Genomic DNA, 16,717 nt, shown 5'->3' on the forward strand with positions numbered 1-16,717 from the left:
GCCAAAAGTTTTGCATCACCCTATAGAATTAACTAATTTTGCTTCATAAAGCTGATGAAACCTGCTGGATAATGTTACAATGTTGTAGTTTTCCATTCAGCCCTCTGACTGGCCGAGACTCATGAGTTGCACGGTGCACCCAATCACAATACAAGGAGCACCCATCTATAGCCAATCATATCAGTGCTTGCGTAACAAGCGTACAGGATACACATGGCGCTAGTCAGGGAAATTGCTATGACATCAAATGTACCTATTTTGAAAAACTACTCAATAGCAAGTTTATGAGAGGGACAGTACTTATGGTGTTGTTGGCGATGGTAAAATCACAATGTTTATAGGGATGTATATCAGGTTAAAAATGTCTTCTTCACAATTATGTATTAATTAAAAATCAACTGAAGACCTACAGCCTCATGTGGCAACTATTACAGGTTTTATAACTCCTGTAATAACTTGTCAGTTCTAAGCAGGCTTAAGGACAAACTAACATTAAAAAAGTAAAAAGCTTCATCTTGAATTAAGATCATCAGGTAAAGCATTCCATAAGCTGGGTGTAAAACCAACATCTGATTCACCCTGAGGGACAGTGAAAGTAAAGCTGTTCTCTCATCTTAAGCCCACCGCACACAGCCCGACTCAAGCCGTCCCAACTCATCTCATCTGAGTTTGCACAGATTCTGCGATCTTGTTGGGCTCAGTTTTGGTTTGACGTCACAATTGAATTTTTCCTGACTGGGTGTCGCACAGACTGAATTACCACAACTAGTTACTGATAATTACTATGTATGCAAATTTAATTAATACTGCCCTCTACACATTTTTGTATTAACTTAACCCAAAATAGCGACCCTCATTATGCATGGCATCGTATGCTAATTAGGCGGCGGAGGCAGCGCCACGAGGCAACCAAAAGAAGCGCTTAGCCTCTTAATTTAGCTATTGACCAGTTACACCTTGCAGACATTTCAGGCAGTGTTTGACTTGTCTACTACACTTTAACATGTGGTAAATAAAATCCAACCTATTGAAGATCGACGCACCGGTTACTTCTGTTTTAGCGCAGTAAGTAAATATAGGCTGCCAGTAGACTGATCATAAAAAGGTACATTGATAATTTACCTTTGATTAGTAAATGCCTAAAAAAACTATTCAAATGTGCACATATCTGGTATTTTTGAATTTGGGACACTCGGAGCAATTCAAGACTAATGTATTTTTACCTGTGGAAGAAATGCTGTCAATATTCCGCCGTCTTGTATGACAAGGCACGTCACTTAAACCTGCTTCACCATTGGTTGACACTGTTATGACTAAACGGTCTCAATCAGTTTTGGTCGGCAACCGCCGCACACGGAGAGACTGTTCATGAATGAAACTGCGTCTGAAAAAGATTAAACATGTTCAATCTTCAAATCTGAAGACATCCCGACTGAAATCTGCATAATATTGGTTTTAAGGGTGCGCACACTGCTACGATTCATCCAGACTCTGTACGGCCAGATGAGATGAGATGAGTCGGGACGGCTTGAGTCGGGCAGTGTGCGGCTGGCTTTAAGGAATATACTGTATATCAGGAAAGATTTTGTGGAAAATTACTATTTTGGCATTTATACATTAGAACCAACCAGTGATACCTTGTTCTTACAGTCAAACAAATCTGAGATGAATTAGATAATAAACCGCAATGATGTGTTTTACAGCATGTCAAGCCATTGGAAATAAAGAAGTAGGGGCTGTTCAAACAAGCACTCTCTATTTGAATACAGTGAATACAGTGACCTTATAAAGAACGTATGAATGGTGTGTTCCTGATTGCAAATTCTTCCAAAACAAATGAGCAATATTCACTCTGAAAGCAGTTTCTGTCTGATGTGTGGGTTTAAATGAAATACATCCTTTTAAAGGATCTGTTAATTCTGATAAACAACACCCCAGCAAGATGCAAAGCACCGTGCTTGTTACAAAGTAGGGTATTACATCAAAGCCGCTTATCTTAAATTTAAAGACATGTTAACATTTGCGGTTGCCAGTCCGTGGTTTACGTTCTGGAAATGTGAAGCGCATTCAAACCAAGACATGTTTACAGCAAGCTCCTGTAGTTTCCATGTTGTGTTTTTGTCCTCTTTTTGTTACATTGGGTTGGCTCAATATGATTTAATTTGTGTTGGCCTTCCAGCTGCTATTGTGGCTTTGCACTGACAAAGGGCTCTGTATTGTATAATTGTTGCCTGTTCAAATATTCCAAACTGAGTGAATACACATGTTCCACCTTGTTGAACTTGTTCAGAGAGAGCTTGTTAAGATCTCCAGAATTGAGGCACTACCCCTCTTCTTTAGAAGTTATTTTGCTTGTATTTTATCCTTCATTTTATATGTAGCTATTTCAAAGACAACACTGTTGCTTCCTTGTAATTAATTCCTTCCAAACTCAGTCGTCTAGCATCAGTCCCCCGGTGTGACCTGAAGCAAAGATATCTGGATGCTGCAGTTTATCTGGTGATTTCATTGAAAACGGCAAAACAACAAAAGATTAGATTGTGGGTACAATAAAAATGTCCATGAACCTAACAAGAGATAAGAAAATGGATTTCAAAGCATTTGATTTCTTTTAAAATGTGATTGACTGAAGCTGATTTACAGGTACACTGCTTTAATGACTCACACAATGCCAGGGATTCCATATGCATGTGTGTTGCATCTGTCTCTGGTGCTTACAGATGTATATCTAAACCCTAAGATGCTTGTCTGTATAAAAGCATTCCTTGGCACTTGACGTGTTTTGCATACCCGGTTAGATATTCTTACCTACCAAAAAATAGACCAGTGAAATTGAGCTGCAGTAACTTTGGAAATATTGGAAATTTGCAGTCTTTGGCTGTTGCAGGTCAGGGATGACTCAGTGTAAAGCAACATATGTTTATGATTTTAAACCTAGATTCCCTAGATGTTGCTAGTGTATGTGTGACATGCTTGCCCCAATTTTAGAGACTTGACAACACACTATTAAACTGCATTTCTGTAACTGACATAATATTGCTACTGATTAAAAATGCTGTACTTCCTTACCATTCAAATGGACACAAAGATTTGTCGTGACTCATTTCCATGTATGCTTTCCACCAGCCGTAGCCCGTGGTGGCACGGCAGAGGAGGCACTGCCTGCCTGAGAATTTAAAATTCGACACACTATATATTTATTTATTTATTTCTGTGTAATATACAGTAATAAATAAATAGCTTTTATGCGAAGGCAGCCGTCCAATCTATATTTTCCACTCAGTCACTGCTGTACGTTTGGAGGAAGCGTAGGTGCTATTAGCCAGTCATGTCCTCCCATTTCTTCAGGTGGCCTGCATGGAACGCTGAGTAAAGCTTCCTGTTTTAACCACGCGCCAGTCCTGTGCCCTCCCACATTGATGGCCATGGATACTAATACTGACAAGAGTGAAAGGAACATAGCAAATACCTATGTATTGATTAATTTACATTTAATACAGCTGCTGAGTAATGTACATTGCTCCAGAACTAAAGTTTAGCTGAATTGTTTCCTTTTTTTATTAAATGTATGTTTCATACAGTATGTACAGAGCGTTAGATCATTATTTTGTTTGTTTATTTAAGTTCAGCGCATTAGTCAATAGGATGTCCTTGATTTTTGTCTGCCTTTATGCAAAGTATATTAGCGATGTGGTTTTGAAATCTAAATGCTATATTAATGTTGTATACAGTGCATTTTTAAACATCCGCTGGTAAGGATAAACTTTGATGGGCTACTGCTTTCTTTTCTCTGCTGGCAAATGGAGAAAATGCATTTAACAGCCTTGAATTAGAGTACATCCTTAAGAAGATATTATCAGTGTTGCCTGTCAGAATACAGTAAGAAGATTCCAAGCTCTCTGCTTTTTTTCTGCCTCCTTTTTTTCTGCCTCGAACCTACTCTATAGAAGGGCGTCGCATTTTCTTATATTTGCATTGAAACTCAGTAAACATCGTTGTAGTCCCTTTTCACAGTAGTGTTAGATTTAGCAAGAGAGGAACAATGGTTTACAACATGGCACACAACTGACTTTGTTTTCCATTCGCTTAGGCCAGGGCAAGACTAGAATAACAAAGGTCCATACTGTATGTGGGACCTCCTAAATGCCTTCTTTGAGATTTTTCAGATATAGCGGAGGCAGCCGTTGGTATCGTATGAATATGAATCTTTAAACCAGATGGAAAACCTTCAGGGTCATGATAATGAGTTTCCTATCACAACTGCTTTCCTGAATATGCTCGGGGGTTTGTATTCTGTGAACGCAGTTCTTGGTTGACACTTGATAAAGGCTATATCAAGTTAGAATCTGCTTGTCTTGTTTTCATAAAACAGTGTTTGGGACCTACTGTTCTACATGTGGTGGATTATGACTGTAACTAGTTAACACATGATACATACCTCCATTACGATACGATATAAGACCAGAAGCACAACATAGCTGTGCTTGGCTAATTACCTTCCCCATCACATTTCAGTTTTCTCTTCTGACAATACAGTCCATCATTAAATTGTCATTGTCATTTAATATGTACCTTGTAAGTAGCCTATCAAGAGTGTTACATATTATATCGTCATATGTGTCATATTGTTACATTAGTGCATTGTTCTAGCCCTGCGTTTGTCTGATAAAGATACCTTGATGTTTGATTCTTTGATGGGAGATTACTGATTTGGCTAGATAATGTGTCCTCTGAATCACTGCTGTTTTCATTCTGATCCCATCAGTTCTCAGAAGCTCATTAAATCATGTTGGGTTTTCCATGCAATACAATTAGTACATTCTTCTGTAGCTCAGTATTCTGTGCTTTTTGACTTATTGGGAACAAATAGGAGTTTTAAAGTGCTTCTAGCCAATATAGCTAATCCTGCCTGCCATGCAGCTGTATTCGCTATGCAGGGCTCGACTGCAGTTTTCATAAAAGCACATGTTATATCAGACGTGTCTCTTGTATAGATTTTGCTAAAAAAACAACCTATTGAACTGTATTTTTTTATTGTACAACAAGGAACATACATTTCTTAAAACATGTTTCTTTATTTCTGTTATGGGTAATGCACATTTTTTATTTAAAAAAGCATTGCAAAAAAGCTAAACATGTATATAGATTTGATTAAGATGCCTTTACACCTACAGCAGGATTAACCCAAATGCAGGTGATACACATTCTGTAGCTGTGTTTTATGCAATGCGTTATGGTTTCAGGCTTTCATTGAAACCTTAATTGGGACTTGCTGTGTTCTGTTCAGAGCTGTTATTACATAGTCTGTATACATTTAAATAAGTATACATGTCTTATGTCTTATATTAAATAATTTTAGATCCATGGCCCTGCATACTTTAATCAAAATCAAGCATTATAACTCAGGGAGTCAGTTTAATACATTTTAGATGAGTAGTTCTGAAGATCTGGCCTTCATTACCCAGAACATTGTGAAACCCCCGGTAACTTGTGCTAAGGAATGCTCTACTGAAGTTACATTGGCGGGTTCTCAAATTATAGCTGAAAGTGTAACACAATTCGTACACTTCCACTGTATCCTTTTTTTCTGGGGATATTCTTCACAGTTGACTATGAAAACAATTAGAATTTTTGGTACTACAGTACAGATGAATGTTGTATCTAGTGCTACAGTTTGCATTAGCGAAGCTAAAGACAATAATTCTTATTAAATGTTTAATTTATCATTTTGAAGTTCCACATTTGAGATGTTGTTGATGGCAAAATGTAGCATTGTACAAAGCACAGCACAACATGGTCTGAAACAATGAATTACAGCCGACTTTCCAGTTTGTTTATAAGCTGTCTTGCTACTTAGGGAGCGAAACCTGAGCAGCATAAGGTTAAGAGCATCCTCTGTGAGGGCTGTTGTAGCCAAACAAAAATGTGAACAAATGAAAAAGGAGGTCTCCTTCTTTCCATACTGATTACAAGAAATACCTACACGTTTGTATCCATTGTTTATAAGGTACTTCATTTCTGAAATACATGAAAACTATTTTTAAACCATATTGTGTACTGCACCTTTAAGGATACTGTATACGCTTGTATGGCAGTTTGTATTGTGCCTTTGCTCGACAGCTATTTTTGAATGCAGATACTGTACGTAAATAAAATAACCAGCTGGATCTGTAGCTGTCTTGTGACTTGTGGATGTTGTCTAATAGTTGTGAGGATAAATCCCTGCACAGCTGAAGGTCTGAAAGATGTTTGTTAACCTTTAGAACAGAAACTGACAGCCACAGAACACTGTGTGTGAGTGCGCGTGTGCGTGTGTCTGCTTCTCTAGTATATGGTCTACATGCCACTCATTGGCACCTTGAAGATTTTTCTTTAAGAGTGAGAGCCAGGAGCTGTCACTGCCAGTAGTAAGACTTTTACTGTACGCTTGTTGCTTGAAGGGATCAGGCGTCTACTCCTTATCTTTTGTTTAATCAATTACTTTGACTAATAATGTGGATTCTGAGAGAACAGTTACATTATTCACTAGTATAGGAGATCCTCTAGGGGTGAGCCTTGCTGGACCAATCAGCCGTTATTACTTCCTCCCAGACATTCTGTCGTTCTATACAGAATTTTGCTAGTGTGACATACCAAGAGCTTGCAGTTCTCATGTGTGTTTACTGGCGCTGTCACTTGTGTGTGTGTTTTGTGTACATTTGCGTGCCTGTGTTATTTATGTTTGTATCTGTGTGTGTGTTTTTGCAGCCTAATAAACAGCGTTCAGCCTTGGCATTATGGGCTAAATCATTTCAACTGTGGCGGATGTAAATAAGGCTGTCCTAAAATCTTGTAAGCAGCTTTAACACAGGCCTCTTTTCAGTGTTTTGATTGTATTTAATGAGGTCAATAAGGGGAGTATATAAATAACCTGTAGAGGAAAACATCTGGTTGCGGATTTATCTAGAATTTATGGCTGTACGTATCAACCGTATCTCACACTTTACATTTCTATACATCAGCAAAACCCCTTCAATTGTGATTGAAACTTTATTTCAAATAAGTTAGGGTGTTACATGTCCACATGTTTGCATATACCAGGAAAACGGCTTATCGAATTGTGATGAAACTTGGTCTTGACATTATTTAGGATATGCTATGGGAAGCGTCAGATTGCAGTGATGTATAGGTTTGCATCTTGAAAACAGAAGAAGTTATTCCACATACTGTAAATCAGTCATTTGAATATGTTTCACCATCATTCTGACACCTGGTTTCTTTTCCTTTCTTATTGTGCACTGTTCTGTACTGTTGGTCTGGTCATCAACGTTTTCATCATTCCCTAATTTTGAATTTACAATTGTGGTAGGGATGTATGTTACTGGCATACTTGTTGGAAATGTATGACTCTGGTTTCATTGTAGGAAGAACATGTGCAAAAACTATAGGATGTCCATCAATCCTCATCTATACTGGTTCCCTTTTTTGTTTAGAATTGAATGTCTGAGAAGCCTTAAAAGTGACTGATCTGATCATCTGCAGTCAGCTGTCTGGAAATGGGATGGGAATAAGGATTGTAACCAACATTGCTTACTTCTCAATGGAAATGTGTAGAGACGACTGAGATGCTCTCATCATTAGATCACTTCACTGTACCAACATTTGAGACAAAACGTATCTAAATATCAGAAGTAATTCCTGCAGCTTATCAAGCATCTGTAACCCCTGCTGATGTTTACCCCTTGTAAGGGTTTAGTTGATCTGCATATTTGGCAAATACTATAAAGTACAGCATCTAAGCTGAAATAATTGTGTGCTATTGTGTGCAAAAACGGCTAACTAGAAAACTGGCTAACTTTTACAAAGCTTAAACGCCGAGCAGTTAACACCAATCCTTAAAGGAAACCACAGCTAGACAACGTATGCCAGTGTTTTTACATACTGGACGTTTTTCCATTGCATTTGTTTTGGTCATGTCGTTATTGTTACTGTGATTATATTTCTGTCCCTGTACTATAAACAATATACTGCATCCCAAAGGGGCACCGCTCTTCTGCTGTTACTGAAGTTTTTTTGTTTTTTTTCTTTAAGGTTTAAGGTAATGGCTGACAGCCAGGATCCCAGTGAGGGCCTCAGCCTCCTCTCCACTGCAGACCAGACAGAAAGCCCCAAGGAGGAAGAGCGCCAGAGCTCGCTGCACTGCCGGTAATGTCTTGGTTCATTACCCCGTGACAGGGATGCATCCCAGTCATGCGGAATATGGAAGCTGACTGTTTTTCTGTATTTCATTTAGGTATTGCATATATTAGTGAACCACTTGTCCAATGTGAGATTAAACTCGCGAAGGACCTTGTTGAACACAAGTCACCCAGTTTATCATAATCTTGGGGTATATGGCCCCCTGTTTTTCTGTCTGTATGTCACACTAGGATTTTACATACAGTAAACCGGCGTTTATTGAATTATGATCACAATTGATCTGACCATACCACAACCTATTGCCAGGTTATATATGTAAGTGCATGTGCCTGTTTCTCTAGCATGTGCTCTACATGCCACTAATTGACACCTTGAAGATTTTGCTTTCAGAGCAAGAGCCAGGAGCATATAAGTCTGTGACATGCTTGTTTACTATGTGAATCACAGAAGATTGCTTAGTGAGGCGTGTCATGGATGGCTAGAGTGGTGTGTGTGGGTGGTGGCGTCAGACCAGGAAATAAAACAATAACAATGAACGTAAATTGAACGCAAGAGCACTCAGCTTTTTATTAAACAAAAATAAACAAACAGTTTGAACAAAACACAAAATAAAGGGCACGCTGACCGAACCAAAATGAACACTATCAGTTATAATTCTTTTAAACAATGAGTATCTTGTTCGCTGGTTGGTAGCATTCGCTCTTTCTCTCCTTAACTCTCTCGCAATTCTTGTCTGCTTTGAGCCGGGAGTGGGTCTTTTATACTGTGGCTGGAGCCTTAATTACCTATTAAACAATTACCTTATTAAGGCTCCAGCCACATTCCCGCAGGCTTTATTGGGATGGGGATTCAACCCCATCCCCGCCAGCTACACTTTATGAGACCGGGTTTTTCACCGGTCTCAAACAACAAACAATAACGTCTGATGGCTTTCGTGTGTCCGCACAGAAATACAACAATAATAATAATAACAATAATAATGATTATAATAATACAACACAAATAAAAATCATACATACATAATAAAGGGGGCGAGCACTTTTCCACAGGCTTCATCTTCAGTGCTATCCCTGAGAAAGAGACAACTAGTTGTAGGGCAGACCTTTGCAACAGAATGCAACAACAATACAAAATAACACAACAGCCTAGAAATCAGTTTTTGGGTTTTTCAGATTTTGCCAGGGTACTGTTTTATTCATACAACAAAGAAAGTATTTTTGATTTAGACAGATACTTTATCTTCTGTTAGGGTTTTTCCTGGAAATAGGACGGATTAGTGGTCTTGAGATTTTCTCAAATGATGCATTTGGAAGCAAGTACAATTTGAGCTGTATAAAAACTGTTATTGCAGTTTTTAAATGCTGCACATGCCCCACTAATTGGTTGCTATCTTGACCAAGCTGCACTACCTGCATTGAGAATGTCTTTGCATGCACCTGCATGCCATAGCAGCAAGAATGACCTGCTTTGCGTGCCATGCTCTTGTGCAGATGTAAATAATAGGGCTTAGACACAGTGTAGCTTGAGTTTATTACTAACCCTGATGCATCGCACATGCACTTCAAAACAAAAACAAGTATGTGCTATCATTACAGAGTTATGGTTATCTGACTATGTATTCTGTTTCATCTGGTGAAGAATATTATAAGATCAGACGCTTCTCTTTGAAAACTTTTTGTTACATTTAGAATGTTCAGGTGCCTGCCAGTTTTCAGAGTCACATATCTAGCACACATCCCTGTGCAAGCTATCCTGTATCTGAACGTATTGATGGCATTGCTGTATCCTCCAGGCTCTCTGCCAGTCTCCTTGACATTCCCAGAAGCAGTGCTTGATTTTGCTGCAGAACCAGGGCTTGGAACTCACACTGGGTTTCAGAATTACCCTGTTTAGGTATATTAATGAAATGACTGGGTGCCAGGAGTTTGAACAATCAGGCCCCTGATAAATATGTTCTTACTAATTGGAGTTGTTCATGAAGATATTGGGGAGCAACACATCAATTATACTCCTGGATTTTTAGTTCTGAAGCCGGGGATTGGGTGAGGGATAGTGCGAGTTTCAAACCCTGCAGAACTTTGACAATTTAAACATTAAAGGTAACAATACTGAAATATGTCCGGGAGTCTCTGAATAGGGCCCCAGAGTGATAAATAAATCAATTCATTTTAAATTAAGGGTCAGAAAATAAAATCCATGGCGATCAATAATCAATGAATTGCTATATCTCTAGTTTTATGTCTAATCCACTACAACGATGAAACCGGACTGCACTTACTTTGAAGTAATGAGTTTTTTACAAGAAAAACAGTGTTGAATTCCAGGCATACCCAATAAAGCTGCAGTGTTTCCGAGAATGAAACAGCGGTTTCTTAAAGGCTGCTCATTGTCACGTGGGAGTTGGAAGTGAAGAGATACCGTGAATAAACTCATTTGCAATTTTTTCTCTGCTTTATTTCATTCAAACATTTAAGATTTGATATGCTTTTTTTTTTTTTTTTTTTTTTTTTTTTTTTTAAACCTGCCACACAATTCACCACAGTTGTCAGTCTGTGCTGGAGAAAGGCCCAGGCTTCGATGGTAGGAGGTGTTCAGGTCAGGATCGAGGTTCTGTCTCGCACCTGCAGAGCAGTCAGCATGTTGCCTGGTCTTTCTATTTTTCATCACTTTGTCTGCTAGCAGTGCAATCAGGAATCTCCTCCATGCATTTGCATACAATGATATACTATGTCTGAGTGTCTGGTACATTAGATTCCATTGTAAGTTCTGTACATAATACTTTTTTTTATTTTTTTAATTCTGCCCTTTATTGTAAAGCCAGCAACACTCCTTCCTTCCTCAGGACAAAGGTCCAAAGGGAAATGATTTTATAAAGGGCATTGTGAATATCGGATGATGGATTTGTTTTTTTAGCCACTTGTTATGTTTGGAGTGAGAACAGTTTCTGTGTCTCCAGCACGCCCTCTTAAGACTTCCTTCACAAAGGACTGAGAGTCAAATAAACAGACATTGAGGGAAGTTGGGTACTTTCTGGGCAGTAGCAATTAAGTATTCCTGCATTAAGGAAAGGGTATTAGAAACTTTAACAAGGGCATTAGTTACACAAAGCTCTTCTGCTCCTTGTCATTGTAGTCCTGGCCGCTCTACTCTTGGTCAGTGATCAAGCAAGTGTACAATTCCTAATAGATCATTTTCAGCTTTGCAGTGCACATCACAGGTGCCGCGAGTTGAGTTTACTAAGACTTAACATTTTGTTCATATTTAGAGCTCACCCTGTCTCCTTGTGTTAAGTATCTGCTTGTGAGCATTTTGGATGAGGAGGAGGGCCGCAAAGGGAGCTGGTGTGGAGATAACACTTACAGCAAAGTAACATGCAGGAATGAAAATAGCAGTTTGACCCATTCCCGGTTTTACTACAAGCTTGGTTAGCCCCAGTGTATAAGTAACAAACTTAGGTGTGTCTGATGAAACATATAGCAGAAACAGGAATGGATCAAACTGCTATGCAGTGGGAGTCTTATTTCCATCCCTACGATGCATTGAAATGTTCTGAAACCATGCGAGTAGCTTTCTGGTTTATTATTTGTCACTGGCGTTTTCATAAATGTTTTCATGTTGTTAGTTTGTGAGGTTTTTAACTTCTGAATGCCTTGTTGGTTTGATCTGAAAACATTTACGGTATGTGACTTCAAAATGATGATATAACCTTTCATATTCCTCTCCAGTTTTTATACTGGCAATAACAAGCTGGCTATTTACAGTAATCCTTTGTGAGCACATGTAGGTGTGATTTGACATGCAAGGCGTTTGCTTTGTCTGTGTTTAACAATATAAAGCTATTTTTTTTTTCTATTCTATTTTATTTTTTCTTCACAACAATGGCTTGGAATGTACTGTTTGAACTGTACAACTGTGATAATGATTGAAAAAAAACTTGAATGACAGCTTGTCATTTTCTTTGAGTGTGTTCCAGTGTTCTTCTGGAATTACATGAAATAGCAGAAGTCTGTTACAGTAGATTACTTTCTATTGTATACAGTCAATGTAATATGAAGGTATATTTTATGGCGATTCATTTTTCGTAAACAGGAAAAATGAATCGCCATAAAATATACCTTCATATTCCCCTCTGGTTTTATACTGGTAATAGCTTGCATGTCCAGACTGAGTTTCATTACAATGAATGTACCCTGAGATTCTAATATCCTTAATTCACAACTAGACTCTTGGTCCACTAAAAACATAACATTTTAACCCTTAAAAATCTATTTATGTGCATATTAGTTGTAAACTGCTGTGTATTTATTGTCCCGCTAAGAAAATAACCTTCTCAAAAACAAAAAAAAACTTTTATTAAGTGACCAACACATTTTAAATAGACCAACACATACAGCTGTCTTCTGATTGGCTGAAGCCCTGTACCTCAGTTAAATTACATAACAGGACTGACTGAAGCTTACAAAAGGTTGCGTAAAACGTGTGCATAATGTGTGTGGAAATTAATTGCAATCACTCTGAGATTAGGGGACAGCCTTCATAAACCTCAGAGGCTCAGGCTGGATTTGGAATAAACATGTGAGACGTTCTGTATGTCACCCAGTAGGAAGCTAAACTCACAAACACTGGGGAGCTACATGCTTCTGCCTGCTTGCACAGTTGTCATGGGAATTCACACAGTACTCTCAGCGTTGCATCTGGATACATTGGTGTGACGGGGAACTGCCCCGTGTATATGAATGTGTTTGGAACTGGCAGGGGTGGGGGGGGTTAAACTCCTCCCTGCCAGGAAAACATGTGAGAATGTGGCTGGAGCTCTAATTGAATGATTAGTAATTATTGATTAATTGGGCTCCAGCCAGAGGGGATAAAAGCCAGGGGAGAGGCCCTGGCTGAGGGGTGTTTTCTGTTTGGGAGTTTTGTTTGTGTTGAAAGAAAGGTGTGTCTTGTTTAAAAGACTTGGAACCTGACCATTTACTTTGTAAGTTCACTTATTATTTCTGTTTGAACCTCTTTTCTGTTGGCCCTTGTGCCTATTTATTTGATTATTTTTGTTTAATAAAGAACTTTATTTTTGACTTTACATTGTCTCTGAGCCTCAGCCCTCTGTCATCCTGTCACAATTGGGCAATAGGGTTACAACAGCGGCACGTGTGAGCATATAAGATGACTTAAGTGACCACATTCTCTTATTTATCATACGTTAAAAACAGTACCGTCTACATATCTCTTTAATGTTTAGACACTTCACTGTGCCCTGAAGGTAATGTTTGTTTTCATAATAATAATGAGTTTCTTAGTTGTTTGATATCCTGTTTTATGCTTTCTCTAACATTCTCTACTGATGTTTCTGCTTTTCAAACCTTTTCTGTGCGCAACTGTAATTTACTGACTCAGTTTCCACGGTTACAAGAATAACAGTTGCAAACCTGTAGTGGTCAATTCTAGAACCACTTCCATTCAGAAATTCAGCTTTTCATAAACAGGCCCAGTGTTTGAAAAACCTCTTTTGTGAGGAAGCGTAGTAAACAACTAGAAGGGTTTTTGCCTAACACAACAAATCACACCACTGCGTATTTCCAAATGCCTATACTCAAAGATCTGTTTACTGTAGTGGTTTTGGGGTTGTTTTGTGGGACCGTCGTATACAGTATATAGCAGTAACTGCCTGTGTGGCCTTCTAGCTGCATTTATGAAGCTGCACAATTTCAAGTGAACCCAACAAGACATTCAGATGTTATAAGCCTGGCAAGCTTTCATAGAAACAAGCATCAAAACGTCCAACAATAAAATATATCATATAGTATGTGCGTTGCAGCTCACACACATACAGATCTAAGCAGAAGCATCAGTAGAGAATTATGCAAATCAGACATAATAGGATATAATCAGGTAATCACTTATTCAGAAATCCTAGCTGATAAGTATCCCATAGGCTGCCCAGTTGTTGTTTCCTAAGGGGCAGAGCGAGCCCCAGGTACTACTTGATGTTTTCTCTGATACAGCTGTTCAGAGCACACTGCAGAATAAACGAGAGGGGTATTGCTGCAGAACGAAGGCCCCCACAGAATAGCTGACACAGGGTAGTACTGCATGCACAGCTCGTATTAGACGTCATCATTATATGCTACAGGCTGATCACATGAAAAGGGTGATAAATTTAGGTACTAAAATGAAGTTTATTTCATAACAATAACCTAACCCTAAACCTAAGGTTCGTGGGGTATTATGGTCACGTGGTAGGGGTGTTGCGGGTGAATGAAGCACTAAGTAAATTATGAGTTGCGCACGCAGCACTACCCTGTGGGAGCTACGCTGTGGGAGCCTTCTTTCTGGAGTAAACACTACATTATGACATGAGCAGTGGTGCTGGGAACACTTTAGCACCGTTGACATGTGTCAACAATCCTCATTCTCCCATGAGAATCCAGCGTGTCGGAAAATACTGTATCAATAATCCCTAGGAGATTCAAGAGGGGGAAAACAACACATTGGAAAACAATGTTGGCAGGGCGCATAGGGGGCTTGAAACTAACACACAGCTTTAACCACGTGATATATAATAATGATAAGATATGTATGTAGTATGCATAGTCCCCTTTATCTGCTTTCTTTTATTACGGGTGTGTTTATAAATTAATTTGATGCAATACCACATATTGCCTTCAAAGCAGCCATTAACTGAAACAGCTTTCTCATGTGAAACAAATACTAACTAAATAACTTGCACATTATGAAGGCACATTTGTCTTGTCCAGCGTTATTTAAAAAACAAATCTCCATCTAGCATTGCCGTAAATGCACTGCTTTCTAACCTGTGCTTATTCTGCTGAACTTCAGGAATAAAAAAAAGGTAATCTGGTTGTCCCAGCCCTTTCACTTGGCATAAAAGCCGTACTACTGAATATTCCTAACATGAATAACTACATAAAAACAAAACAAAACAAAAAAACAAGCAAACAACAATATGTGCTACAGTGTTGCCAGGGGTATAGGAATATACCATTATTTCAGTACGCGTTTGGAGAGGTTAGCTGCATAAAGTAACAGAAGTTAATGTGAAAAAAAGAGGCTATATTTGTCGCTTGACTTGTGAACTTTACTGTAGTGTGAATGATCGATTTCAGCTCCATGTTATTATACTGGTTTATTCAGCCAGGTTTAATAGCTCACAAGACTATATGCCAAAAGGAAATTCTATTAACACTACTTCTGAAAAGACTGTACAGTTTGTTCTTGACACTGCCATATTTAACCGTAATGTTATAAATCCTGTCGACTGTGCCACCAGTCTTGTTTAATTTAGACATCACAGCTCACCAGAAGTGTTAAGAAACTCTCCAGTCAATTAATTTTCCGGATTGCTTCCAGTGTTTTTTATCTGTACATCGAGTGAAGTTTGTGAGGCGGTGAGTGCAGTAAGTTGCATTAGAAATGGATATATTAATTAGCTACACAAGGTAGCGGTTTTGGGGAGCAGCACGTATTTTCATTTTCTGGATCCGAGGACGACCCAAACCCCAGTGCATTATTGGTCAGGTTTTGTCAGACAAAACAAACCTTCAAAATTGAGACACCATTTACCTACAAAGCATTCAGAATGTGGAAAAATAAATAATTTTAAACAAAAGAAACAGGAACATCAGCAACTTTCATTGAGAAAATGACAACATTCCTTGCAGACCTAGTAGCGAAGACTCAAGCCCAGGAATCTCATTAAATTAGGTACGTTATGTAAAGCCTTTACTTTCTACATGTATTTATACATATACAAATAGTTTCAAAATGCTGTTGTGAGAAATGCTTGACAGGTGGTCCGTGGGAAAACTCCAAACACCAAGGAGGTCCCTGCATTGAAAAAGGTTGGGAACCACTATGTGGGTTATAATAATGGTTTGGCCAGCAGCACAATCCAGTGTTGGTTGTTCTATAGCTGGAGCAAAAATATTGATCTCAGCTGTTAGCATTCATCGCTTTGCTATGTAAAAATTAATTTGCATAGCAAATTTTCAGGTATGATCGTTCTGCTGGTGCACGGAAGGGATGAGAGCTATTATATTATTTTTTTTATTTAGTTTTTTAATTTAGTGTTATTTTACCCCAGATTTTCTCCCCAGTTTGGAAAGTCCTGCAATTCCCCACACAGCTCAGGCGATCCAAAGGTTCAGTGGGCTTCCTCTGATCCCACAACCAAGCCAGCTTCCTCTTTTACACCCAGGAACTCAAGAGCCTCTGGAGGATAAAGGCTAGTCCTGCAGGTGTCCGCTCTCCCATACCTACAGGAGTGCCAGAGCAAATACAGTGCGCCCTTTGGAATCCCCAGTGAAGACCGGCAACTCCTTTTTCAAAACTGGAGGCATGGGTTAAAATCCAGCTCTGATCACAACAAGTGGAAGAGTTTTTAGAAAACCACCACATAGTTGGATGCAATTTGTAGAGTCTGCTTGAGAGGAGCTAATGACAAGCGCACATGTGGCACTCAGTTAGAGCACAGTGATGGGTAAATTAATTGCAGTTAAAACAAAACTGTGCTGTAAGATGT

General features: G+C 38.8%; 1 protein-coding gene across 5 annotated transcripts in view; it reads left to right on the top strand.

Annotated features, from left to right (window-relative positions):
- LOC121294917 (GRAM domain-containing protein 2A-like) overlaps positions 1 to 16,717 on the top strand; it is a 43,626-nt gene that overhangs the window by 13,901 nt on the left and 13,008 nt on the right. For all 5 annotated transcript variants that reach the window (XM_041219112.1, XM_041219116.1, XM_041219115.1 and 2 more), the window contains one exon: positions 8,071 to 8,184. In XM_041219112.1, coding sequence (XP_041075046.1) covers positions 8,081 to 8,184 — 104 coding nt within the window. In that variant the 5' untranslated portion in view covers positions 8,071 to 8,080. The remainder of the gene's footprint in view (positions 1 to 8,070; positions 8,185 to 16,717) is intronic.

The sequence above is a fragment of the Polyodon spathula genome, chromosome 19, assembly GCF_017654505.1.
Source record: "Polyodon spathula isolate WHYD16114869_AA chromosome 19, ASM1765450v1, whole genome shotgun sequence".
In the NCBI taxonomy this organism is placed as follows: Eukaryota; Metazoa; Chordata; class Actinopteri; order Acipenseriformes; family Polyodontidae; genus Polyodon; species Polyodon spathula.